Below are 24,849 nucleotides of genomic sequence, written 5' to 3'. Positions count from 1 at the left end.
TAGGCGTGCCAGCGTGCAAGTCCCCGGGGAGCGGTGGTGCGCCCTCCGTCCCGGGCGCTCGCCTGGCCAGGTGCTGACACGCCCTCTGCGCGCTGCGACCGGCAGCCCGGGGAGGCGGGGGTGCTCGGTGCGTCCAAGACTAGGAGGTCCCCGCCCTGCGCCCGCGCCCGCGCCCCGCCCACCGGCCTGCTCCTCTCTGCGGCGCGCTCCCGGGAGCGCGTCCCACGCACCTCCCGGGTCCGCGCTCCCAGCCCCTCCTGCGTGCGGCGGACGCACGGCCGCTAGCGCGCGCCCTCCACGTCCCCGCGGCGGACGCACGGCCGCGAGCGCGCGTGCGCCCCTCCGAACGTCCCCGGGAGCGCAGCCAGAGCGAGCGCCGGGGCGGGCGCGCAGGAGTGAAAAGGAGGCGGCGGCCGCGGCTGCTAGCAACAGATCCCAGCGCCGCGAGCAGACCCGCTCTGCTGTTTGGCGATTTTTATTTTTTAATTTCAAAAGCATTTATTAATTCTGAAAATCGTGCATTTTTCAATGGCGCTGACCCCGGGTCAGCGGGCGGTATTCTCTGCATCAAGATGGGCTTTGCCGTCTCCGTCGTGGGCACCAGTGGTGGCCTGATTGTCAGTCTTCTCCGGGCATTTTTAAGGCCAGGAGCCGAGCGCTGCTTGTAGGCGGATCACCCTACAGAGCGGTTTGGCTTTTGAAATTATTATTATTATTTTGGGCAGAGGACGGTCGGTCTCCTGCACTCCCTCCTCTCTGCACACGAGGCTGCGAGCCGAAGGTGGGTCGCTCGGAGGGTGGAATTCCTCCCGGGGTGAGCGAGCCCCGCGTGCGTGTCCCCTCCCTGCCGGCGCCGGGAAAATGGAGGCTGTGATCGAGAAGGAATGCGGCGCGCTCGGAGGCCTCTTCCAGACCATCATCAGCGACATGAAGGTAGGAGCCGGGGGCACGGCCGCCGCGCACTGACCTCGCCGCCGTACTCGCCTTCGCCCCGAGCCGGCCGCCCGCCACCTGCCGGAGCTCCCCGGCCCGGGTGGCACCTGCTCACCCGGGGCGCTGCTCTGGGCTCTGCTGGGTCCGGACGGCTTCTCTGGGGGTATCTGATGTCCCCTGCCATCTCCCCACTCATTGTCCCGGGGGGCGGCACCGTCTCGTTCTCCTGGGGGCTCAGGGCCCCGGCTCGAAGTTTTCCATTGTCTGTCCCTGGACCGAGTGTCTGCGACCCGCCGAGGCTGGATGGCTGGACGGACACCTGATTCCCCCGGGTACGGGGTGGGGGTGCCCGGCGCGGTGGTGGGGAGGGAATGGGGGCTCTGCCCGGCCGCAGGAAGGAGTCCCCCGGCCTGGGAGACTGGGAGGGAGCCTCCCTCATCCTCCTTGGATGTCAGGTCTACCTGGAGTGAGGGAATCTGGGCAAATTAGTTATTAATTAGGCTGTTCGAAAACTGGTGAGGGTGTGCACGCCTTCCCGCAGTCCTCCCCGGGGGCGCGGAGCAGAAGTTCCCAGGGCGGCCTTGCAGGGCTGAGGCTCCCGGCCTGAAGGCAAGATTGGGGCTCCTACACAACTGTATCCCCCGCCCCCCAACACACACACACACACGCACACACACGCACAAACACAAACACACTTCTGGTTTTCTCTTGGAAGGATTGTGAAGATTGTGCGTGCGTGTGCGTTGGGGGCGGGGAACACTCTCCTGGCTTTTTCCTGCAAAGGGTGGGACTGGGGATAACCTGATCCTCGGACGTGAATTTTCTGGTGCATAGAGATAGACCAGGACCCTGTGTTACTCATCCAAAGAAATAAAACCAACCGCACGAGCTGGCTGGAGGTGGGAACTGGGGATGGTGGGAGAATTTTTTTTTTCTTGTGTATTTAGGGGGAAATATTTTTTCTTGTGCATTTAGGGAGCTTCTCTTTGGCTCTAGCCCAGCCCCAGTTTGCCTCAACAGATCCGGGAGGTGGTGTGTAATGAAAAGCTCGGCTTCCAAAACCAGTGGGCAGGTTTGGAAAGCTGTGCAGCGAGTGGGTGTGGACAGCCCCTCTTCAGCCGCTGCCTGGGCGCCTGGAGGAGCTTTTGTCTGATGAAGTGTAAGGTTTGGAGAGGCGTCGTGCCTCGGGTACGGACTTTGGGAAAGAATGCTCAGCTGTCACGGCCTGCTTCCCCCTTTTAGAACCAACTGCCACCTCACCCAGGGTGAACTTTTTCAAGGTGCCTCTGTCTTGGTCTTGGCCATTTTGAAATCCTTCCACAGATCTCGTGCCTTTTGTCAGAAATTGACATTCGGGCCCCGACCCTGCTTGCCCAGGAATGCCTCTAATCCAGTCCCTTGCAATTAGATGGATTATTCCCTGTTCAAAGACGGCCCCTTTCATTCCTTTGCCCCCAAACCACATTGAATTATTGAAGTGTTCTCCTGAGACAAAGCTTGGTGCCTCCTCCTTGGACTCTGGTATTTATTGTTAACTTAAATTCTACACTCCTTATAGTCAAACAAGATTTGGTCTGGGGCTCATATGGAGCATTCTGATCTCCAGGGAAGGAATTTGAGATGGATTGGTAGAGCTGCTTGTGTTTTTTTGAGGAGATACATGGATGTTTCCAGTGCCCCAGTAATAACAAGGAACCCAGTGATCTAACCCATCTGCTCACTGCACTCCCAGAGTGATCACATCTGTACTTTTTCCTCTCTTTGTTCCTTAATCCAGAATCCAGGCTAGGTACTTCCCATTCACTGGTTTGAATCCAAAGCCCTTGGGAAGGTAACCCTCCCCACAGCGTGGTATGTCGTGCTGTCCACGGGCTATCCCGTGGCTTACACTCTGGCTGGGGATTTGTGAGTGGTTTGAAAGCGTTTTTCCCCCCTCCTCAAGGTTCCAGTTAAAAATAAAGACTTCTTATTTAATGCCCAATCACTGCTGAATCTACAGTTTGTGTATCCTGACTTCTTTCCCTTTGAGTTTAGTAGGTTTGTTCAACATCCTGTGGGAGAGCATTTATTTGAATGGTTTTTTGTTTGTTTTGTTTTGGTGGTAAAAAATTTTAAAAGCAAGGTGGAATGGAAGACTAAAACATGCCTTGGGTTCTGCAGAATTTTAGACTTTTGGGACATAGAGATACGGAAAAAGAGGGAGTGTCTGATTTCCAAGATAGTTTATGCATAAGATAATTGCTGAATGTTTTTATGGAGTTTTCTTCTTAAAAGACTTCTTCATGAATTAGATGGCAGTGACATTTTGAAAAGAAATTTTAAAAATGTAAAATTTGGGCATATGGGATAAGCAGAGTATAATATGCAGATGCATGAAGTCGCCAGCAAAAAAATTAGTTTTTAGTATCTGAAATCAGCTGACTTTCTAATGACCTGCTTATCCTTTTTCTCTTCTTTAAGCTCCCATGATGTGTTTATCATGCCTTTGGTTCCCTTTCTGTTTACTTTGAGGGAGAAGGGTAGATGTTGGGAACCCATTTGAAATGCTGTCTTGATAACATTTTTAGGTTGTATTCTCAGAAGTGATGTTGGATTGGGGTGAGAAAAGGGTAAGGAAAATGGTTTTAATAGTAGCATTCAATTCTCCAAAATGTATGGAAGCACAGGAAGGGAGTCAGTTTCCTCTTTGAAGAAAAAAAGAAAACAAACAAAAAAATGGAGTCATTTCAAGACCAGGCACCAACCATCTTCTAAAATCAAAGAACCTCAAGACACGGAAATGCTAGAGAGGATTCTTTGTGCTTTCTTCCAAAAGATACTTCATCTAAGTCCTCGGCTGTCAGCGTGTGTGTTTTATCCTTTTCAGGGGATCGGGTGCAGAAGAAATCCTTTTTCTTCTGTTGGGATCTAGCACCATGTAAGGCAAGCAGCAGCTGTTAAATAACTTACTGATTCCTCGATGAGAGGAAACCGGGTGTTTTTTCCCTTTCTTCCACCCTGCTGTGGTGGTGGTCACTAATGAATGGGGGTGTGCAAAATCACTTACTGGCTGTCTTTCCTACCATCCACGTAAATCACTGACTTGGTCTGGTGTGAGTTGGTCCCCAAAGAAGGGGGAGACAAGATATTCATGTGGATGGAGGGAAAGGCCCAGAGCTGGTTTGTCTGGGGGAACAGTAGTCTGCAAGTGAGTGTTGACTGCCTTCTGATGTGTGGGTGACATTGGCTGCATTAAGGAGGCCCTGGAATCTTTTAGGAGTTTCTACCCAAATCCTGGGAAGTACTGGCGAAATGCTGCAAACAGCAGATTTGTGCCATTTAAGTAATTGAACCAGCAGAGTATAATTTGGTGATATTTGGGGAGTTTTTAAGAACCAGGAGATTTTGTTGGCCAAACTTGAGGGCAGCTCACCCTGTGGATGCCTTTCTTCTTTTAATAATTAACTTAGTTTAAAAAAAAGTCGGACGCCAAAATCAAATATTTTACTTACCCGTGTTGCTCAAGAATCAGCACTTTAGGAGCTGAATTGGGCCTGCTGCAGAGAGAACTTTGTACTAGGTTAGGAGAGTGTGTCCGGGGTTATATAATGTGACTGAAGTGAAAAAACACCCAACCCCACCTGAATCCTCCACCCCACGTGTCACTGTAGACAGGGGTGTCCTGTTACCAGCACCTGTGCTGAGCAGAATAGGGGCCTTGTTGGGTTCCCCCCGCCACCCCCCACCTTTGTTTGCCACCAGTACCCTCTCTCCTAAGTTCTGCCTACAATTAGAACTGCTAAAGGGACTTCTTGAATTCCATGGAAATCTTTTTGTGGTAGAAGGCACATCACGATATGTTCCCTCACTTATCGTAAGATGGAGAATGTGGGTAACTGGTCCAGCTCTGGATAATGATTTCTGGGTTTTTTTTTTTTTTCTCCCTTCATTACTTTGGGGTTCCTGTCAGAGAGTTCACTTCCGTGGTGTTTATTGAGGGCCTACTATGTGGCAGGCCTTTGGCTAGGCCCTGGCCTTATCCTGTGGGCTGTGAAAAGATGATGTCATTACCAAACGGTGGCCGTGAAGGAAGGCCTTGTAGTTCAGCTTGGGGAAGGGCGTCAGTCCCTGCAGTATTTCCCTTTGGTGCTTCAAAAAAAAAGTTTTCAGTAGGAAGATGTTGAAAACGCTGCCAAGGCCTCAGCCAGTGGCCAGGTGCTTGAGGGAGGTGGGCTGCTCTGTGTAAACAGTGACAAGCTACACAAGGGCAGGACAAGCAGAGCCCTTGTAAAGGGCAGATGGGCCCCATGTTGGCTTTTCTCTGAGCAAATGGTTGTGTTTGGCCAGAGTTTTACAGCTTCCTCATTTTGGGCCCTTGGGAGAAGGAGGTGAATTAAAGATGTCATAAAATCAGCAGCAGGGAACTGCCAGGAGTAGGAGCCTGTTCAGAGATTTAGGGCTTCTACTACCCGGCGTCTTCAAAAAGTTCATATTATCTTTTAATGGAAAGGTTTGTATTAATCTTTTCGTTCTATTTTTCCACCAACTTTTTGAAGTACCCTCGAATGTAGGTCATTCTATTTGGTTTTTTAGGTGCAAATCTTGCCCTGGTTTGGAAAGAACTCACTTTTAGGCTTGGCTTGAATGTTTCTGTGGGGAAAACCCTTTATATATCCTATTTAGTCAAATTGTTTAGAACTTGTTGCTTGATGCTGCAAACCTTTATGTTCTAAAATTCCACAGTTCATAATGCCCTAAATGGAGAGAGGCCATCATTCCTGGGTCAGGGTTTGCCTGGAAGGTAAGCCGGATTGGGGTTTTACCTGGTTCAGCCATCACCCAGCTCTTGGTGGAGTAACATGTACTCATTTACAGCATTTATTGAGCATCAACTGCATTGCAGGCACCAAACTTGACATTACGATTTCAGCAAGTAAAAACAGAATTTTCCATTAAATTTGCATTTCAGATAAACAGAGAACAATTTTTTAATATAAGGATATCCCACACGTACTGTGTCTTCTCAGCTGCTAACCTCTTGGCTTTTGAACTCTTCTTTTGCATCTTGGTTGTAGGAAAAAGGAAAAAGCTAAAACGATATCTGTCAATTTGGCTAGCTTGTTTGAGGTTGTTAAAATGCTTGGAGGGTGAAAAGGTTGAAACTATCGATCCTTTAGATGCTTTATCTATAATTTTCATCTAGGCTTTTTCCATCTTCTCTGGGATGGGTGAGAGCTGGCAGGATTTCTTCTGTAGTGAGACCATTTAGATGTTCAAATTGGGTACGGAAAGATGAGATCATTTTGAGTTCCCCATTACTTCTCGGAACTGCCTTCAGGACACTTTCTCCCAAAACCCACACCTCTGCAAAAACAAAGAAATATCTCTCCTCAAGCCAAACACAAGCTGAAGGACAGATTTAGCTGCCTAGGACATCAGACAAGAAGTATTTGGGGCTCTGTAAAGGGAACTGACTGGTGCCTTAAGCAGTTTAACTAAGATTTGCAGATTGCACTGCTGATATGGCCTTATTAAGTAGGAAACAGGAGAGACAAACTGAGTAAATTAATTGGCTGAACATTAAGGAAGCCCATTGTATTTGATTGCTGAAGGTCTCCCTTGAATTAGCTGGAGACTGCAGGAGGTTTCATCTGAGCGTAGGCCACTAAAACAAAACAAAAGCCCCAAACAGTAAAAGCCATTCCTAGCGCTGACTCCACTCCAGGGCAGCCGACCCAGTCTCAGTGTTTCCGACCTCTCAGCACCTGGACGGCCTTGACATGGGGCTCTCTCAATCTCTGCTGCTTCCTGATTTGGTTAGAAGTGGCTGTGTTTTTACCCACTGAGCAGATGGGAGGGTTTTGGTTAAGATGCTCTGGCATGCTGGTTGTGAACAGGTAGCAGGAAGGGACTTGGTAAGGACCTACTATGTGCCAGGTGTTGTGCTAAGTGCTTGGTGCACACGATTTCATATCATGCTCACATCTATCCCACTTTACAGATGAGAAAACTGAGACTTGGAGAGATTTAATAACTTGTTGAAGGCCATGGTGAAGTGAACTGGTATTCAGACCTTACCCTATTTGACCCTGAAGCTGGAGCTCTGTAGAGCATGCCTAAGGAAGGCAGGGGGTGTGGATTTATTTCTAGAAGACAGCATTTTGCCTGCCTAAGTCCTACAAGAGGCTCAGGGAAGTAATCAGGGTCCTACCCCTGTGCCTTTAGCCCAGAGCTGGCCTGGAGGTGGGAGCTTGAACTGAGATATTGACCTTGGTGGGATGGGTGACTCCAATCTGGCTGTCACCTCTGTGGAAATCATTTATGATATAACATATTGTGGCTTCTGTCCTTCTGTCACTGGTCTTCTCCAAAACAGACAACTTGGCATTTCCCTCTCCTCTTGTCCTGGTGTGCAGAGGGAAGGGAAGCCTTTGGGCTGGGCTCTGGCTTGTCACCCTTGGTGCCTGTCCTTGTCCCCACACAAAGCCCATGGAGTCTTCTCAGTAACTGGCCAGAAGTCTGGGGAGCCCATCGGTCCCTGAGGCTGGGTGACTATGCAAGTCTGGCAGCCCCCCAATCCCCATAATCATGAACTAACTCAGTTCACCCAAAGTTCAAGTGACGCCTCAAAGACAGCCCTTACCTTGAACTCATTTTGTGTCAAGCTCTGGAACTCTCTTGTAAAAGAGCTTTCTGTATTTAATCAAGCCCCGGTAGCTCTCCAGTTTGGGTTGAGTTGGTAGAGCCATTACGAGTCTGTGTTTGGAGAAGTCAATGGGCTAGTGAAAAAAACTCCTTCTTGTGCTGATTCTTGGCATATATGGCCTTGGTCATAGTTTCTAAGTGGTTTTTCTTTTCCTGTCTAGTTCAAGTGGGTGGAAAAAAAAAATCGAGTGTCTTTTTATTTGCTTTCCTTCCCTCAAGGAATTTGGACAGCAGTAAAAGTATTAGCCTGCTCAGCTCCAGCAGCCTCCCGAGTACTGGAGGTGGGCAGCAGGTTTCTCCTGGGATTCCCTTCCCTGGGCAGGAGGGGTCTGGCCAGAGGAGAAGGTTCTGGGCCGTGTACATCTTTTGGGCATGGTTACAAGGAAGGGCCCATTGCGTTCCCTGGGAGCTTGAAAACACTGGTGGCTGGGCCCCACTCCCTAGAGGCTCTGATTCAGTCCTCTGGGTGCGTCCTGGGCATTAGGATTTTGAGAAGCACCCCAGGTGATTCTAGTGTGTAGCCAGGGTGGAGAACCACTGAGCTATAAGGCTTCAGCTCACACAATTTCGGACCCCTCAGTGTGTTTTCTTAATCTCACCCAAGACTGAATAAAAGCACCTTTAGTTGCTTGGCTGCACAACCATGTGGATATACCTACCCCTGCTGAACAGTATGCTCAAAGATGGTCAGGATGGTAAATTTTATGATATATATATATATATATTTTACCACAATAAAAAATAAAAAATAAAAAAACGATAGTGAAATGTTAAATAAATTGCAACGTAAACAACAATAAAAGTATCTTGAGAGTGCTTCGCTGTGTTTTATTGATCTAGCATAGTCCTGTACGATATGGTTTTCTGCAGTGATGGAAATTGTCAAATATATTAGTCATTAGCCACATGTGGCTACTGAGTACATGAAGTGTGGTAAGTGCAACCAAGGAATTGAATTTTTAACTTTATTCATTTTTAGCTTGTTTAAATTTAAATAGCCATATGTGGCTGGTGGATACTGTACAGAACAGTGTAGATATATTACATAGCATCTAAATAAAAACAGTGTGCTTGCTTTGCAACACAGCTTCCTGCCCGCCGTCTCCTTTCTGCTGGCTGTAACACTCGCCCTAAATACCTCCTATAGAAATTCTGGAGCTACTGCTGACCTTGGAGTCAAAGGGATCTGATTTCAAATCCTGTGGACAAGTTACTTAATCTCTCTGAGCCTCAGTTTCCTCTTCTATAAAATGGGTCTAATGAAGTGGACCCTTATAGCATCATTGTGAGGATTCTGAAATGAGATATGCTTGTGAAGGTTTTCACATGGTGCCGGGGGACACCCACTCAAATGTTAGCTGCTCTTACTATTCTGTTTTGTAGATTTGGAAATGAAGTACTTTGGAGTCTTAAAATCAGTGTGGTAATTATCTCCACCACTTCTTAGGGCAAACACTGCCCCACCCTTTTAGAGCTAGTAGTGAAATTGCAGGAAATGGAGAAGTTGAGTTTTTTTCTTGCTAAGTAAATCACTCTTGAGTTCATTATAATGGTCATCTGGCCCAGCAGGGCCTATTTGCATTCGATTTTTCTATTTGCAAACTGCACTGTTTATAAGGGTAGGGAAAGGCTGGGTGCCTGGCAAGGGCCCTCAGGGCATTTATTTTAATACTTTAGGGGGAAAAAAGTCTTTTTTTAGAGGTGTTGAGGCCAGAGGGAGGGGAAGGGAGTTGCTTTGGAAGGGCCATCTTTTCCCGTCTACATCCTTTGAGTTTCCCTTCTTTTTCTGGGGTGACCACTAGGAAGCAGGGCCCTCACTTGCTTCGAGCTTGCCCTGAGACAGCAGCTTCCTACTGAGCCTCTGCCATTTCCCAGACATGGCTGGATTTGGGTTCTTCCCACCTGCCATTTGCTGAAGGTTGCCTTCCTTCTTAGCCTGGCGTTCAAGGACCCTTGTGATGGGGCCCCAGCCGAGTGGCCCTTTAGGTGTCCAGTTCTCCCCAAATTGGGTTACCTGGCTTCCTTGCTCACAGCCTGTGCGCCTCAGTCTTGACATTTGTCCCCCTAGGAGGACCCTATCTCTGCCATTGCTGCCTATTTACATCTTGCTCATCCTTCAAGTCCCCATCAGAAAGTTACCTCATCCTCTGGTCCCTCCTCTTTCCTCTAAGCCAGATACCCTTAAGGCATTTTTCATATTCTATGTTGATTCTACCTAGTATTTATTACGTTCTACTTTAAAAAGTGGTCACCCTTGGGCTTTGAAGCCTGGCTCTTCCACTTCCTAGCTCTGTTACTCTGGGTAAGTTACTCAGCCCTACTGAGCCTCAATTTTCTTATCTGTAGAATGGGGGAAATAATATATCCTAAAGTTGTTGAGTATTAAATGAGAAAGTGTGAAATAGTGCGAAATAAATGCTCTTGGCTATCTATTCGAGCTACCCTAGTAATTCTTAGCAGAGTACCCTGCTGTTAGTGGCACTTGGATATTTCAGCAAATAAAAGAAAGCTGTGTTTTCACTTTGATAATGCAATAGAGACAAAAGCATGGTGCTCTTTGGCTTTTAACATATAAGTAATCTGAGAGAACACAGTACACATATTCAACAAATATGATGATGTGCTTGCTGCATGCCAGGCAGTGCTGGGTGGTGTAGACGCACCTGTGAACAAGAAGGCACAGTCCTTGCCCTGAAGTTCTTCATTCTAGAAGAGAGGCAGGTGAGTAATTAGAATTCAGTGTGATGCCCACCATGATAGAGATCAGCACAAGATTTTGTGGGGGCTCTGGGTGGGGGGGCTCTGATTCCCATTTGGTATGGGAGGACAGAGTCAGGGAAGGTCTTTTGGTACAGGGGCACCCAAGAGGACTATCAAGTTTTATTTTATTCAACAAGCTTTTATATGCCTGGCACTGTCAGGCACTATTCTAAGTGCTTGACAGATAAAGACTCATTTAATCTCCCAACAACCTAGTGAAATAGTTACCATTGTAATTCCCATTTGATGGTATCTTTTATAGTTCCCATTTGTAAAATGGGAGGTGTAAAACTGAGGTGCAGTGAGGTTAAGCCATTTGCCCACGTCATACAACTCGTGAGATGTGTAGCTGGGGGTTGAACTCATGCCCTCTGGCTCCTGTCTGCTCTTAGCCACCATGCTGAGCTGTCTCTCACAGCATGGCATTTCAGGCTTTCCTTTTCAAATTCTGTAATGGGTGTATTTTATTGATCTCTCTATGGTTCTATCTATGGCTTTAGGACTCAGGATGAGCCAGGTAAAACACATAAAAATCTAGGCTCGTCTCAGCTTCTTCGAGAAGCTCAAGGGGTCTCCCTCTATTTAAAGGGGAATATGACCCAGCCATTGACATGAAATTGTTGGGCAGTTGTGACTCACCTATAGGTGCCACTAACTTGTCAGCAGAGGGATGTATGTGGGGAGCTGTGGGGTCCAAGGTGTCAACTACATGACACATTTGTTTTGCTGGAGAAACTCCCTCCATCAAGGGCTCTGCACCCGCATACCTTAGTGCATGAAGGGGAGAGATATTTGCAGTAAGAGGCTGGAAAAGCTTCGGGATTAGTTCCCAGGGAGACCTCACTTCTGAGGCTGGGCTCCTCTCCTGCAGCTGAGCACTTGGCCATTAAGGAAGTCTTTGAGTTTGGTTTAATGGTTCCTCTTTGTTTTGAAGTGACTGTTTACTGAAACTTCAAAGCCAGCTCCTGCAGCAGGATGTGATTGCAGGCCTGAATAATTGGATGAGGCACCCCAATAGGAAGCAGGTAGTGGGGAGCAGAGCCAGGAGGAGACTGTGGCCAAGCCCTTGGTCTGAGCCACCACTGAAGGGACTGAGGTCATCTTGCAACCAGAAGTAGACCTGGAGCAAGGGTTCCCTGGAACCTGGCCTCTTTGAAGTTGTGCTGGCCTTAATTAGGCACACCCTAATTAAGTCACTGAGGAGGCAGCTTTTTCCTTAAAAAAAAAAAAAAAAAAAAAAAAAAATTAGCAAATGTTTTGAGAGCATTTCATAAGGGATTACTTCTCAAAGATTATGCAAGTAATATAAAGTTAATGAGAGAAAAACTAGGAACTTCAGTTAAGTAAAAGATAAAAGTCACCCGTAACCACTTGATTGCAAAGTACGTATGTACACATACTCACAGGGGCTCATATATTTTAAACAAAGGGTCGCGCAGCCTATGTGTGTAGGAAATTTCTTTTTTCTCTTAGCAATCTGGTGTCCTTGCCTTTCTGTGTGTAGTTATGAGTGACATTAATTTCAATGGCTGTGTGGTGTTGCATTGTTTTGTATGCCTGTAATTAACTCATTTGATCAACACATATTTGAGGACCTACTGTGTTCCTGGTTCTGTTTTAAATGCTGGAATATAGCAGTGAACAAAATAGACACTAATCCCTGCCCTCCTGTAACTTACACTCTAATGGAGTTGGGGTGGCAGGTAAGGGACTGACCAATTGAATATGTCACTTCTCTTGTATATTAGAAGGACTATGTGCAATGGGAAAAGAGCAGTTTGCTGCTTTTAAATAGAGTGGTTAGGGAAGGCCTCACACAGAAGTGACATTTGAGTACCAACTTATGAACTGGGTGGATATTGGGGAAAGAATGTTCCAGGCAAGAGAAGAACATGTGCAAGGGCCATGGGGTGGAGGGCCAGTTTCCTACTCATTAGTGTGTAGGCTGTGTCCAATTTTTTACGAATTATTATAAGTAAAACTACAATGAGTATATATCCTTGTAGCTAGACATTGATTTACATTGATGACCTAGGGTTTATCCTGGGTCAAAAGGTTTTTTCAAAGCTTTTGAAACCCATTGCCGAATGCCTTCCGAAAAGCAGGTCTCAGTTCACATTCCCATGGGAGTGCTTATCACCAGGGATTACTTCTGAAGGAGCTAGACATGGACATTTGGACCGAGACATTGCTGAGACCCCAGATTCCAACAGTTCAGAGGGACACGTGGCATCTTAGTGCATGATTCTCAAATCTTGCTGTGTGTAGTTTTTAGCGAAAAACTGGGGAGTGTGTTAAAATGCAGATTCCTGGGCCCCATCCCCAGAGACTTTGTATAGCTCTGGAGTGGAGCTCAGAAATATGCAGTTTTAGCAAACACTCTGGGGGATTCTCTGGTAGGCCTTGCTGGGATCATACCACAAGTAGGTAGAAGTGGGGGTTGCTCTTGGGACACCCTGAGCTGCCGAGAGTGTCCTCTACAGCTCATGAAGTGAGTAGGAAGGGTCTCCCTGACCTCTTGTCCCCACCCCTCCACAATGGGCCTAGAATATGTTTAGATGGACAACATGAGTCCTGTGCCTAAACATAGCATGATCTTCTCTACTTCATTTCCTTTGCTCTTTCTCTTTTACAAGGGAATGCTTCCTCTCTTCCTTTTTCTTTCCTTCCTCCTTGCCAGGAAAACTCCCACTTATTCTTTGAGACCGAGGTGAGGCATTACCCCACTCTGCATAGCTTGTGCCAGTCCCAACTCCCAGTACTTTAAATCTGGAGTCTGTTGCCTTCCAGGGCTTTGGGATGGATGGTTTCCATATCAGCATTCCTACCAGACTGAGATCCCCAACGTTGTGGTCTCTTCTCTTTGTGTGGGCTCCCCCTCACTCAGTGCCTGTGCATAGTAGGTGCTCATTAAATGTCCCCGTCAGGGTGACTGGCACAGCACGTTGACTCATTAAAGCAGTGTCGTGTGCTGCTCACCTTCCTAAGCGCTCTCTTATCATTTGACAGTCTTATACATCATATGAGGTAGGGACTACTATTAGCATCATTTGCAGATGAAGACAGGACAGCACCCGGTGATTAGGTAACTCGCTCAAGGTTACCTAGTGAATACATCTGAAGTTGGGCAGACTAACTCTAGAGTCATGCTCTTAGCCACCAGAACACACTGGCCCTTTTAGACTCTGGAATGTGGCTAGCTATCAGGGCAGGAGAATGACATTCAGTGGTCAGACACTTAAAAAGAAAAAAAAAGCAATGGCTATAGAGATAATAAACACAGTTATCACCTTTTTTGGTGACATTGTCTCCAATTCTTCACTGGCCACCAGAGCGTCATTCCTAGCAGTCTGAGGGTACCATCTTTGTTCCAAAGGGGAAATCTGTTTTGTGGAAGACAGCAGAACCCACAAAGTGTGCACAGTGCAGTAAAGCCAGTGTCTGCCCCCAGGGTGGATGTGACAGTTTGATCATACCACACCTGCCTGGGGAGAGTTGACAATTTAAAAGGGAGTATAAGATGAACACAGAGGTGCTGAGTTAGGGGAGCAAGACCTCAAGCACATGCATGATTCTCTCTAGGGTCATGGGTGTTTGTGTATCTGTTAAGGGTATTGGAGAGACTGGCCCCAAGAAGAACCAATCCCTAAAATGTAGAAGCAGTTTTGGAGCTGGGTGGAAGCAAGTCGGTGCACTTCTGGGGAAGAGAACTGGGTTAAGTATCTTAGTCCATTTTATGCCACTACAGCAAATACCACAGGTTGGGTAATTTCAGAAACTTATTTGGCTCACAGTTCTGGAGGCCGGGAAGCCTGAGAGCGTGAAGGTGAGGGCCTTCTTGCTGCATCATAACATGACAGAAGGCATCGTGTGAGCGAGAGAGAGCACATGAGAGAGCAAGGTGGGGCTGAACTCACTTTTATAACAAGCTCACTTTTGTGATAACAATATTAATCCACTCATGAAGTCAGAGCTCCTGTGACCTAAGCACCTCATAAAGGTAGCACCTCTTGACAGGTTGCACGGGGGATTCATTTTCCAACACGTGAGTTTTGGGGGACACATCCAGATTGTAGCAGTGAGTGTGAGCTTGCACACGTGAAGTAATGGTAGTAAGACTGAACGTTTTACAGGGTGTGCAGGTCACCAGGTATTTTGCTTGGGTTTGTGGACATTTATAGACGGGAATAAACAAATGCAGCAATAGCTTTGGCCTCTGTATAGTGGGACAAAAGTTAGAGGGGTAGATATTTGTTATTCTGGGAAGGCTTAAGAGTACACAAACATTTCTTACCAGCCCTTAGGTAAAAGCAGCCAGTCCCTGTATGAGCTGGTTAAATATTGTATTTCCAGGTTTCCAGACATGGAGAATCAGTCAGTTTTAGGTGAGCTGATGGGACAATTTCATTTTTAAAAGAACTGGGCAAACTTAGGGGCAGTTAATGCAGTAAATGGCATCTCAGGGCAAACCCTTCTCCGGCCTGGGGCAAATTACTTACCTTTTCTGTGCTTTATTTTCCTATGGTTAAAAGGGAAGTGTTAGATGCCTGTTCTACCAACTGCCCTCCCAGGGTTGTTGTGAAAGCCCTTTATGCTGTCTCATGTACCACATACATGTGGATGGTGTTCTTTAGTTTGACTCCTCCACAGCAGGTTTCACCCTAGAAAACGTGGTCCTGCAAATGTAAGGTGGCTGGCATGTGGCCGGGGACTCACTACCTCTCTCTCTGTCTCTTTTGGTGGGAGGAACTACCTGAAATAATAAAGGAAATATGGCAGTAAAAACTTGGGGATCAAGAAAAGAGATGAATTTGGGAAATAGAAAAGGAGAGGGGTTCCATTTTCAAAGAAATGAGCATGGAACACACACATTTTGCAAAGGTTAAAAAACAGAGCAGAAACCTAGTTGCAGCTGTAGAACACTGTGGGGATGCCCGGGTGACTTTGTCATAGCTTGGCCAGCTATGTCCTGTAGAACTTTCTGCAACGATAGAAACGTTCTGTATCTACACTGGTCACTACTATAGTCACTAGCCACATGTGGCTATTGAGCACTTGAAGTGTGGCTAGTGGAACTGAGGAACTGACTTTTAAATTGTATTTAATTGTAATTTAAATTTAAGTAACCCCATGTGGCTGGTGGCTACCCTATTGGATGGTGTAACAGACAAAGGAATGCTCACTGGTAGAGAACTTAAAAAATAAAACGACTTTGAAGATAGGGTTGACATATTTGTTTGGTTCTTTTTATTTCAAATGGAGACATACCCATATGTCAGAAAACAGTCTGGGCATCAAACCTAGTAATACAGGAGGAAGAAAAAGCTTGACGCCCTTGATTTAATCAGGCTGTTATAGTTACAAATGGAGCAGTTTGCAAGGGGAGGGGAGAGTGGATGGAGCACCTTTTGTGGTTAAATCTTCCTTTTCATAGGCATATTTATTGCTGGTGCGCTTGGGCAAGTGGGTGAGGGTGGGCGGGCAAGGAAGCAACCATTGATTATCCCCAAGGCTGTCATCTGCTGATGGACAGGGATAATTAGTGGATTAGGCAAGCCCCAATCAGAGAATAAAAGCCCAGGAATGGTATTTATGATGCATGGGCTTACCCTGTGCCTTTCATCTGAGGATCTTAGGAGCCTCCATCTTGCAGGATGGGGTGGGGAAGGGTGGTTTGGGGGACAAAGCTGTGACAGGCATTCACGGGCCCTGTCCATCATCCCGCACACCCACTTCTGGAAGCTGAGCAGACTCCTGCCTCGCACTTGAAGAAGTGAGAAGTCCAGAGAAAGTGCCACGTTGCTCTTGAAGCTTCTTTGCTTTTCGTTTCTGCTGAGGTCCCCACATACTTGGGGAGGTAGCATGAGTGGTGGCAGCAGCCAGCCTGGAGATGCTACAGAGATCAGTTCCAGCATCCACAGAGAACCCAAAGATGAGATTAAAAACTATCTATAATCACACCGCAAGTGACAGCAAGTGTGAAGGTTTCAGTGTGTTTCTATCAGGCTTTTTTCTACACAGTGTTTTTCTTTCGTGTTTTTTTGTTTGTTTTCACATGGTGGAGGATCCTGACCATTTCTAGGGTGACATTACAGTTCTCCCTGGGATCTGCAGTTGTAATCAGGTGTGTGTGTGTGGGGGGGGTGCCCTTGCCCCCTGCTCGACTTTGTCTGGATTCCTAAAGGACCCGCATGTAAAGCAGGACTACCAGCCACCTGAGCTGCTTTCTGCAGTCCCAGGGCTGGGCTAGGGCTGGAGGCCAGGTGTGTTCATCCGGCTGCTAGCACTTCCCCAAATCAGGAAACACTTGGGCTGCAAAGTCAGACAGATCTGGCATCCCATTGCCGCCTAGACCACTTTGCCACAACCTCCCTGGGCCTCAGTTTCTTCTGCTGTACAGTAATAACAGACCCTGCCTCATAGGGTTGTTGCGAACGTGTAATAAATGAGAATGTGAATCAAGCTGTGCTCCGCATAGTGTGGTTTGTGACCAGCAGCAGCAGCACTCAGATTAAACATGCCATGTCCCAGGTCCAGCAAATCAGATCATGCATTTTTGCAAGATCCCTAGGAGATTGGTATGTAAGTTAAAGTTGGAGAAACGCTGATGTATGTACCTGGTGCCTGGCAACTGTTTAGAGAGTGACAATGCTTAATCACAATGATGATGACGACAGCAATGCTTGTCAAAGTGAGAAGAGGGACTTGGGAGGTTATCTGTCCAGTCCTGTGCCCCCCAGCTTGAGTTCTCCTTAGCCATAACCACTGGGGAGCCAGCCTCTGTCTGGCACCTTCTGGGAAGGACAAAGTCCTTCGAGCTAGAAGCCAGCTCCCTGTAGTCTGTCCCCTGCTTATCCCTGTTTTTTTCTCAATTGAACCAAATTCCTGCTGCGAGTCCTTCCCAGCTCTCTGGCTCCTCTCAAATTGGTCCTTCTCTGGCCACAGTTCCCGGCCCTTCTCTGATCCCTGTGTGGCAGTGTGGTGTCGAATTCCCTCAGCTGTCCCTCGAGGTTCAGCTGACACAGAGGGGCTGGGCTGGGAGAGGCAGTTGCTGCATTATTTATGGAGCACTGTTGGCCAGCCGTGCCGATGAGTTACACAGGGTTTATTCTTGTGCGCCGTGTGTGGGAGGCCATCCTGGGCCTCTGTTTAATGCAAAACAAAACAAAGCCAAACAGAAGTCCAGGCCAGACTGGCTGTTGGCTGACTCCTGCCCGGCCTTCTGGCTCTGGGGAAAGTGGAGGGAGAAGAGGAGGACTTGGGGTAGTTCACAAAGCTCCACCTTGAAGGTGGGGGTGGGGAGGCCAACTTGCAGATTTACTTAGGTGGCCACCAAGCACTTGAGGAGGTAGAGATTTAGGAGGCCTTTTTCCTATAAAGTAAGAAATGACTTCATTATTCTCCTCTCTCCCAAAGGGACGAGGCTGCTGCCAGGCAGGAGATCTATTAGGCAGTTTCTCCTGTTGTCTGCTGGTTTGTAATTTATGTCACTTGCCATCTGAATGAAGGCCACCCCAGTCTTCCTCTGCTATCCTGTTTGTGGTTCAGCTTTGTACCATGCCCTTGACAAGGTGGTCACCTTGTCCATCTGCCCATTTCCTGCTTCTCCCCAGTGTAAATGTGCCACTCCAGTGTCCCTTGGGGAGACCCAGCCACTGTCCTCTGCTTCTCTTTGTGCCATCTGTGCTGCTTACTGGAAGTGCTTTTCCTTTCTCCCTCCCTCCATTTCTCTGTCCTTGACCCACAGTTTGGTGGGGGAGAAGACCTCAGGCTCACAGATAGCAAATCACATGATGTGTTCAGTTGAAGGAGTGGGCACAGCTAACCCAGAAGGATAAGTGGCTAGGAGGTGTGTCAGAGAATGTTCTAGAAGAGGTGACATTTGAGCTGGGTATTGAAGGCAGAGGAGGAGTTTTTAAGATAGCTGAATCCCCCTGGGGGTTTGAAGAGAAGACAGCCGTTGAGGTGGGTATGTGGGGAGTGTGATGGGATCCCTGCTTGGTGGCTGCAGAGGCGTGAATTAGATCATGTCTTCAGGGAAGCCCCATCTCTCACTGTGGGAAGTGAGACTGTCATGCGGCTTGATTAAGGGAGTCCTCTTTATACACCTGCAAGCAAACTGGCTTTCTCTTACCATTCCTTTAAGAGTGACCTTTTCCTTTTTCTCAGAACGTAGTGTGATCTGAGTTCTATTTTCAACACACAGCTGAGGGTCCCCAAAACTCCCTACCCTCCTCTCCAAAGAAATTCAAGGGGGGAAGGAGAGTCCTTTCCCTTTGCCTTGTGACTTTGGACTTGGCGGAACCTGGGGACATGGTGGGAATTTTATTTTCTTTGATTTTGGTCTGTCTAGAAAGTTGTGAAACCTTTTATGTGCTCTGTGGTGAAGTCCACTGTGGGGTCTGTGTTGAAACTTTTCCTTAGCAATTTCCTCGAACAAGAATAGAGCGCAATCAGAAATGGTGTCAGCAACCTCAGGAGACAGCTTTCTGGGAATTTCTCGGTAAGCAGGTGAAGATTGGAAAATTAAGGATGATATTGGAATTGCTTTCTAAAAGGGTTCTAAGTGCGTCTGTGATCTTGGGTTGCAGGTTTCTTTTGAAAGTTGCGTATGGTCTCCTTTACTAGGTCTTCTATTTAAAACCCAGGGCTTTTTCTGTGTTGCCTTTTAATCTTTCTGCAGTTACCTTCTTCCTCCTTTCTTACTTCTTCCAAGCTTTTGATTTTTGTAGTAAAACTACTTTCAGGTGGGTAGAAACTTCTTTTTTCCTTGAAAGAAACTTGCAAAAAAATCTGGAGCAACCCAATATCACCTTGCCTTTAACATTTACACATTTTTTTTTTCATTTCTCAACAAGGAGGTTTTTGTCTTCTGTTCTTAGAAGTTGACTTTTTCTTTTAAGAATCCATTAAATTATATACTGCCTAAAACAGGTGGGCCTGACACTCTTTGATAGACTGTCAAATGTCATTAAGTCAGGAGAGAGCTGTTTCTGGCAGCCTTCTTCTGGCTGAGTGGGTGTTCGTAGGCGGGGAGCTGTGTGCTGTACCCCTTGACTGGAGAGGGGACCCTCCTTTTGTTGCTAATTTGGTAAAGACTGAAATGAGGCTCTGGGGGCAGATAAGTAGTTTTTTAAGTGTTTTGAGCAGTCGTCTTTTCCAAGCATGTTCATCTTGGGGTTGAGAATTTCACCTGCCATTTGCTTAGAGTGTCAGTCACCACACACCCAGCTGCCGTGGTCTGTTTCTGCTGTAACTGTGGTTAACTAGTAGTGAGATGCAGAGCACTCCCAGTTTGGATGGTCATGCACCTAGGACTAAGAATGAGGGATTCCAGCCTGGACAGATGGTCCCTGCCATAAACATCCTGAATGAGATTTCTTGGAGCTTATGAACACTTGGATCCATCATATCAAGTGTTTATTGAGCACTTACTGTATGCCAGGTATTGCACTGAGCACTTTTAATGTGCAACCTCATTTAGTCCTCACACCAACCCTATGAAATAGTGACCTACCCCATGCAGAGGTCGGATGACTTGCCCAATGTCACATAGCGAATGGAAGAGCTAAGATTCAATCCAGGAGATTAGACTCCCAAATTTGTGTCCCTTCTTCCTTTCCTACGTTCCTTCAGTGTTTTATAATTGGTGTTGTTGGTGATGGAATTTTTATTATCATCACTATGAGGAAATGGCCCTGAGAGGTCAAGTGATTTCCCCCAGTACATGGCAAGGTTGTGACTAGGACTTGGGACTTGGTGCTCCCTGCGTAGGCCTCTGGCCAACCTGGCATATTCTCAATGAATATGCCTCATCTGAGATAATCAGCCACCTTCTCCACACTTCCTGGATAGGGGTGTTTGGTGCTTGAGAGAGGCGTACCTAGCTCTCATGTCCTGCCGTGTGTAGATGCGAGATGATGGTGCCTTTGGAAGGAGTGGGCGGGTGGTGTTTCTGAACATCCCCAGGCTCTTCAAGAAACTTCTCATCATGTCTGTGGATCAGAAAGAGAAGGAATAGCTAGACAGGGCTGTAATTGGTTGGTTGAGCCTTTGTGCTATTAAGCATGTCAACTGCAGTCCCTCTGGACAGAGATATCTAGTGGCCAGCCAGAGGACTCTGATCTCGGCCCTTATCTATTTAATTACTTGGATGTAGGTGTAGAAGGGGAGTTGGTCTCTGGACTTGGTAAGAGAATGGTAAGTATTTTGGGTGTCATAATTGGGATCCCCACGACGTCTCGACGGGCTTGAAAGGGTAGCCTGATGTCTTGCAAAGTTTTATTTAGCATTAAGTTAATATTCAGTTCTGCTGTTGGGTTGAAGAGACCCCCAGGGCATGAACAAAGGATGGAGGCTGTGTGGTGGCAACGTCTGTGCCGGGTGTTGGTTGATAATAGCTCAGATGTAGCTGCCAAAGAGCCTCTGTTAGGAGCTGGTCAGACAGGATCCCCACCCTGGTGCAGCTCAGCATCCCATGGGAGCAAATTGCCACACAGAGGAATAAATCCAGAGACCTGCATTTGGGCGAAGTAGGTCTCAAATGCACATGTGATCTAGCAGCATGTGTGAAACAGACTTTAGGGTTTGGGCAGATTGTAAATTCATGGTGGTGTTTTTGCGAGAACCTCTAATTTGATCTTACATTGTTTTTTTTAGGTAATTACTTTTTTGCATTAAAATGATACATGACCCTTATTAAAAATAAACAAACAACCTCCCTCCCCCCAAACCCACAAAACTCTAGCCATAGAGGAAAGTACAAAGAAGAAAGCAACACATTGATCCACCTCTTAGCTCCCATTTTAATATTTGGTAGACTGTTTTCTGGATATCTCTAAGCACATTTTCAGATAGAATTGATAGCTAGAGAAATATATAAATAGGCAATTTTATGACAAGGTGCTCCTTGTTATAATGCCTGCTATGCTTGAAATTTAAAAAATAAAAAAAAAATTTAGTTTTATGTTCATTTAACAGAGGAAAATGGAACTAAAGTAAGTAATATTGAATAAATTAGAGCTTCAGAGACCTGTTTCTTCACCAGAAGAAATTAGTTTCTCAAATGTCCCTGTAAGTCAGTGCTTCTTAACTGGGGGTGATTTTGCCTCCTAAGAGACATCTGGCAATGTCTGGAGACATGTTTGGTTGTCACAACTAGGGGAAGGGGGTTACTGGCACCTAGTGAATAGAGGACAGGGATGCCACTAAGCATCCTACAATGCACAGGACATCCCCCCATCACAAAGAATTATCTGGGCCCAAATGTCAGTAGTGCTGAGATTGTGAAACTGCCCTGTAAGGGTAAGAAAAAAAGATGACTGAAGCCATTAGGAAGGCGGAATCATTGTTTTAGCTTGGTTGCAGTTTTAGACAATTTTGATGGAGCTTTTGTAATGAAAGAAGAGGTGATTAACCTCAGTATGGCTTCTCCCTCCTCCCCTTAACAACAAAATCAAGAGGTAGCATATGTTATTTTTCCCTTGTCAGGGTTCAAAACATTTATATTCTATTCTGTAACCATAGCCCCCCCAAGTGTTTAGTCTTAGTTCTATATTTAAATGACTCGTTGCCAGACACCTCTTCTCTAACCATGGTTTCTGTTTTTCTGGGTTTATGTTGAGTCACCTCCTGGTTGGTAGGCTGTTCAATCTCAATATAAATCTAATGTGTATGGGAAATTTGACTCTGATTTGCCCTGGTCAGATTGGTGCCAGCACATTTGAGCATCATTCTTTGAGGAAGAGTTGAGAGCAGGATGGAGTATCTCTGGAGGCTGTGGGGGTATGAAACAGGGTCCTGTGTAGAAATGGGATTGGATTTTGAAAAGACTTCCAGGTGGAAGCAGGACTGTTGGTCTTAAGTCCAAGGGCTCCTAGAAGGTTAGAACCAGAACTGCATGAACATCAGGACAGGGTGGCTGGTGTAGCCTGTCCTGGGAGGGTGATGGCTCCCTGTTCGCTGAAGGATGCTGGGAACCATCTGTTGCCATATTGTAGGTAGATGCTGGGTTTAAGCTTTCAGATGAATGGCTATATTTAGGTAACTTTTCAACCTTGAGATTCTTATAGTCTAATAATTTTTCCTGGTAGCCACCTGTCCTGGAGAGGAACCCGAATCACTCTGGTCCCTCCTCCCTGCTGTGAGAATAGCCAGGACCAGGTTGCATGAGCACGTGTTTCAGCAGAGAGCCTTAAATGTTGTGTGCATCTTAAATTTGGACCCAGAATCTGTTGACTCAAAAGTACCTGTAAAGCCATATGTGTTAGATTTGCCAAGCTAGTTCTAGTCAGTGTCTGTAGTATTTAGAAGCTTACAGGGCCTGAGCACATTCTAAACCCATTCTTGAGCCAATACGTGTATATGTAATCTGGGCAACCTATCATAGACACTGCAAAGAAAGCATACACAGATTGCTCCCTGCATTACTGGAATTGGGTGCTCTGCTAATGTCATAATTGGATATCTATCAGTGTGACTTATTGATGGCTTTGTTTTGTTGTAGGGGAGCTATCCAGTTTGGGAAGATTTCATAAACAAAGCAGGAAAGCTGCAGTCCCAGCTTCGGTAAGTAGAAGTATGTGTTCTACAGGAAAAGGGCAACATGCTTGGACAAGGATGGAGGGGGTTGGACTAAGATGCAGATTGGAGTTAATATTGGAAGCGTCACAGACAGAGAAGCACGTCATGGGTTCTGATTGGAGCATTACCACTTATTAGCTGTATGTCCCGACCCCTGAGATCCATATGTAAAGTTGGACTCATATCTGCTGTGCCTCCTTCCACAGGAGTTTTGAGTGTCAAATGAGGTACTGTATGGGAGGTAACGGGGTCAACATTTAGGTAGTGCTCACTGTGTTGCCAGGCACGTGTTAACTTATTTAAATGTCACAACCCTGCCAGGTAAGTACAGTTCTTATCCCCATTTTACTGATGAGGAAACTGAGGCACAGATAAGCTAAATAACTTATCCACAGTCACACAGCTAGCAAATGCCAGAGGAGGGATTTAAATTTAGGCTCCAGAGGCTTTGTTCTCCTCCACGCTGCTTACTGTCTGTCCACATAAAGAGTTTAAAACCTAGTTTGACTAGTGTATAATTCCATTTACACGGAATGTCTAGATGAAGCCTGTCTGTAGAGACAGATGTAGATCGGTGGTTGCCTGGGGCCAGGAGTGGGAAAGGAGATTGACTACAAATGGACACGGGGGATCTTTTTGGGGTGGTGGAAATGTTGTAAATGGTTGCACAACTCTAAATTTACTAAAAATCATTGAATCATACACTTATGGGGGTAAATTTTATGGTATGCAAGTTATACCTCAATAAAAGTGCTTTAAAAACCAAACAAGATCCAGGGCTGATCTGCTCTAAGAAGCCATTACTATTGCCTTCTCTTGTGCTTATTCATAATCGTTTGATATGAAATAGAAAATATGTCAGCATCTTCTTGCTGAAGCTGTACCCTTTTAAATCAGTGTGGAGAAGGGACACTGTTGCACTTAGAGGGGACATTTAAAAAAGTATTTTGACGACCCCCATTCACGGTATTTGGGGGATGCCATTGATTGGTTTGGATGGATAAGAACGGTTCACAAAGCAGAGAGGTGAGTGTTTTCTAGGGTAAGGAGCCATATGGAAGACAGAGAGGTAAGGGAGGGATGGTGTGATGTTCTTGGGTCTCTGCCCGTGAACACCAGCGGTTATGCCCAGACCTTTAGCCATAGGACTGGGGGGTTCCATGGCTCCCCTATAATTTGGAGAGAAGAATTCAGGAGGACTGGATCTCTTCAAAACTTCCATTCCCTCAGTTTCATGGGTCCAGGGAATTCCAGAGCCATAAATGGGCTTCCAGATGGACGGTGGACTCTGGACTAAGGGTCCTTCTCCAGTTGTGAAGCCCTTTACCATTTCCTTGTTTAAGAACCTGAATTACTTTCTACTGGGTCAGATCCAACGTCCTCCGTGTAGAATTCCAGGCTCCTCAACTGAGGCCTTCACCAGCCTCACCCCATTTAGCCAGGTCTCTTCCCCCTCCATTTCTATGTTATTTCAAATAGCTTAGTCTCCATCCTGTGGGAGGTCTCCTCCTGCTATAAAACAGTAAGATGTTTAAATACGTGTCCCCCGACTTTTTCTTATTTGGCCTCATTTAATCATCTGGCAGACTTTCAGGGTTTACCAAAAAAATGGGAGGTGAAAGCTTAAAATAATGAGCTGATAACTGTCTTAAACACTTAAGGTAAAACATAAAGCAGTCTTATCTTATTCCTACTGGTACAAGATACATTTTTATATTTTTAAACAACATTTGGGCCTCCTGAGGGCAGGGAGCATATCTTTATTATTTTGTCAAACTGCTAGTAGGTGGCTGAGAGCACTGTGGGGGCCTCATGCACGTGACTTAATTTTCTGTGTCAGAGAAAGGACAAAGTCAAGGCTGCAGAAGAGGCATTCAGGTCTTGCTGGAT

General features: G+C 46.4%; 1 protein-coding gene across 5 annotated transcripts in view; it reads left to right on the top strand.

The window, feature by feature from the left end:
* Nucleotides 1–648: 648 nt before the first annotated feature.
* The window catches only part of MTSS1 (MTSS I-BAR domain containing 1), a 151,527-nt gene continuing 127,326 nt past the window's right edge, over nucleotides 649–24,849 (top strand). For 3 of the 5 annotated variants that reach the window (XM_063079372.1, XM_063079370.1, XM_063079371.1), the window contains exons 1-2: nucleotides 770–933; nucleotides 22,883–22,944. In XM_063079372.1, the coding sequence (XP_062935442.1) occupies nucleotides 862–933; nucleotides 22,883–22,944 (134 nt within the window). In that variant the 5' untranslated portion in view covers nucleotides 770–861. Of the gene's footprint in view, nucleotides 934–22,882; nucleotides 22,945–24,849 lie in introns of all 5 variants that reach the window. The other 2 variants (XM_063079374.1, XM_063079373.1) reach the window with 1 other exon arrangement.

The sequence above is a fragment of the Cynocephalus volans genome, chromosome 15 (assembly GCF_027409185.1).
Source record: "Cynocephalus volans isolate mCynVol1 chromosome 15, mCynVol1.pri, whole genome shotgun sequence".
NCBI classification, from domain to species: Eukaryota; Metazoa; Chordata; class Mammalia; order Dermoptera; family Cynocephalidae; genus Cynocephalus; species Cynocephalus volans.
The sequence above is the reverse complement of the archived record's forward strand: the minus strand, read 5'-3'. Positions and strand labels throughout refer to the sequence as shown.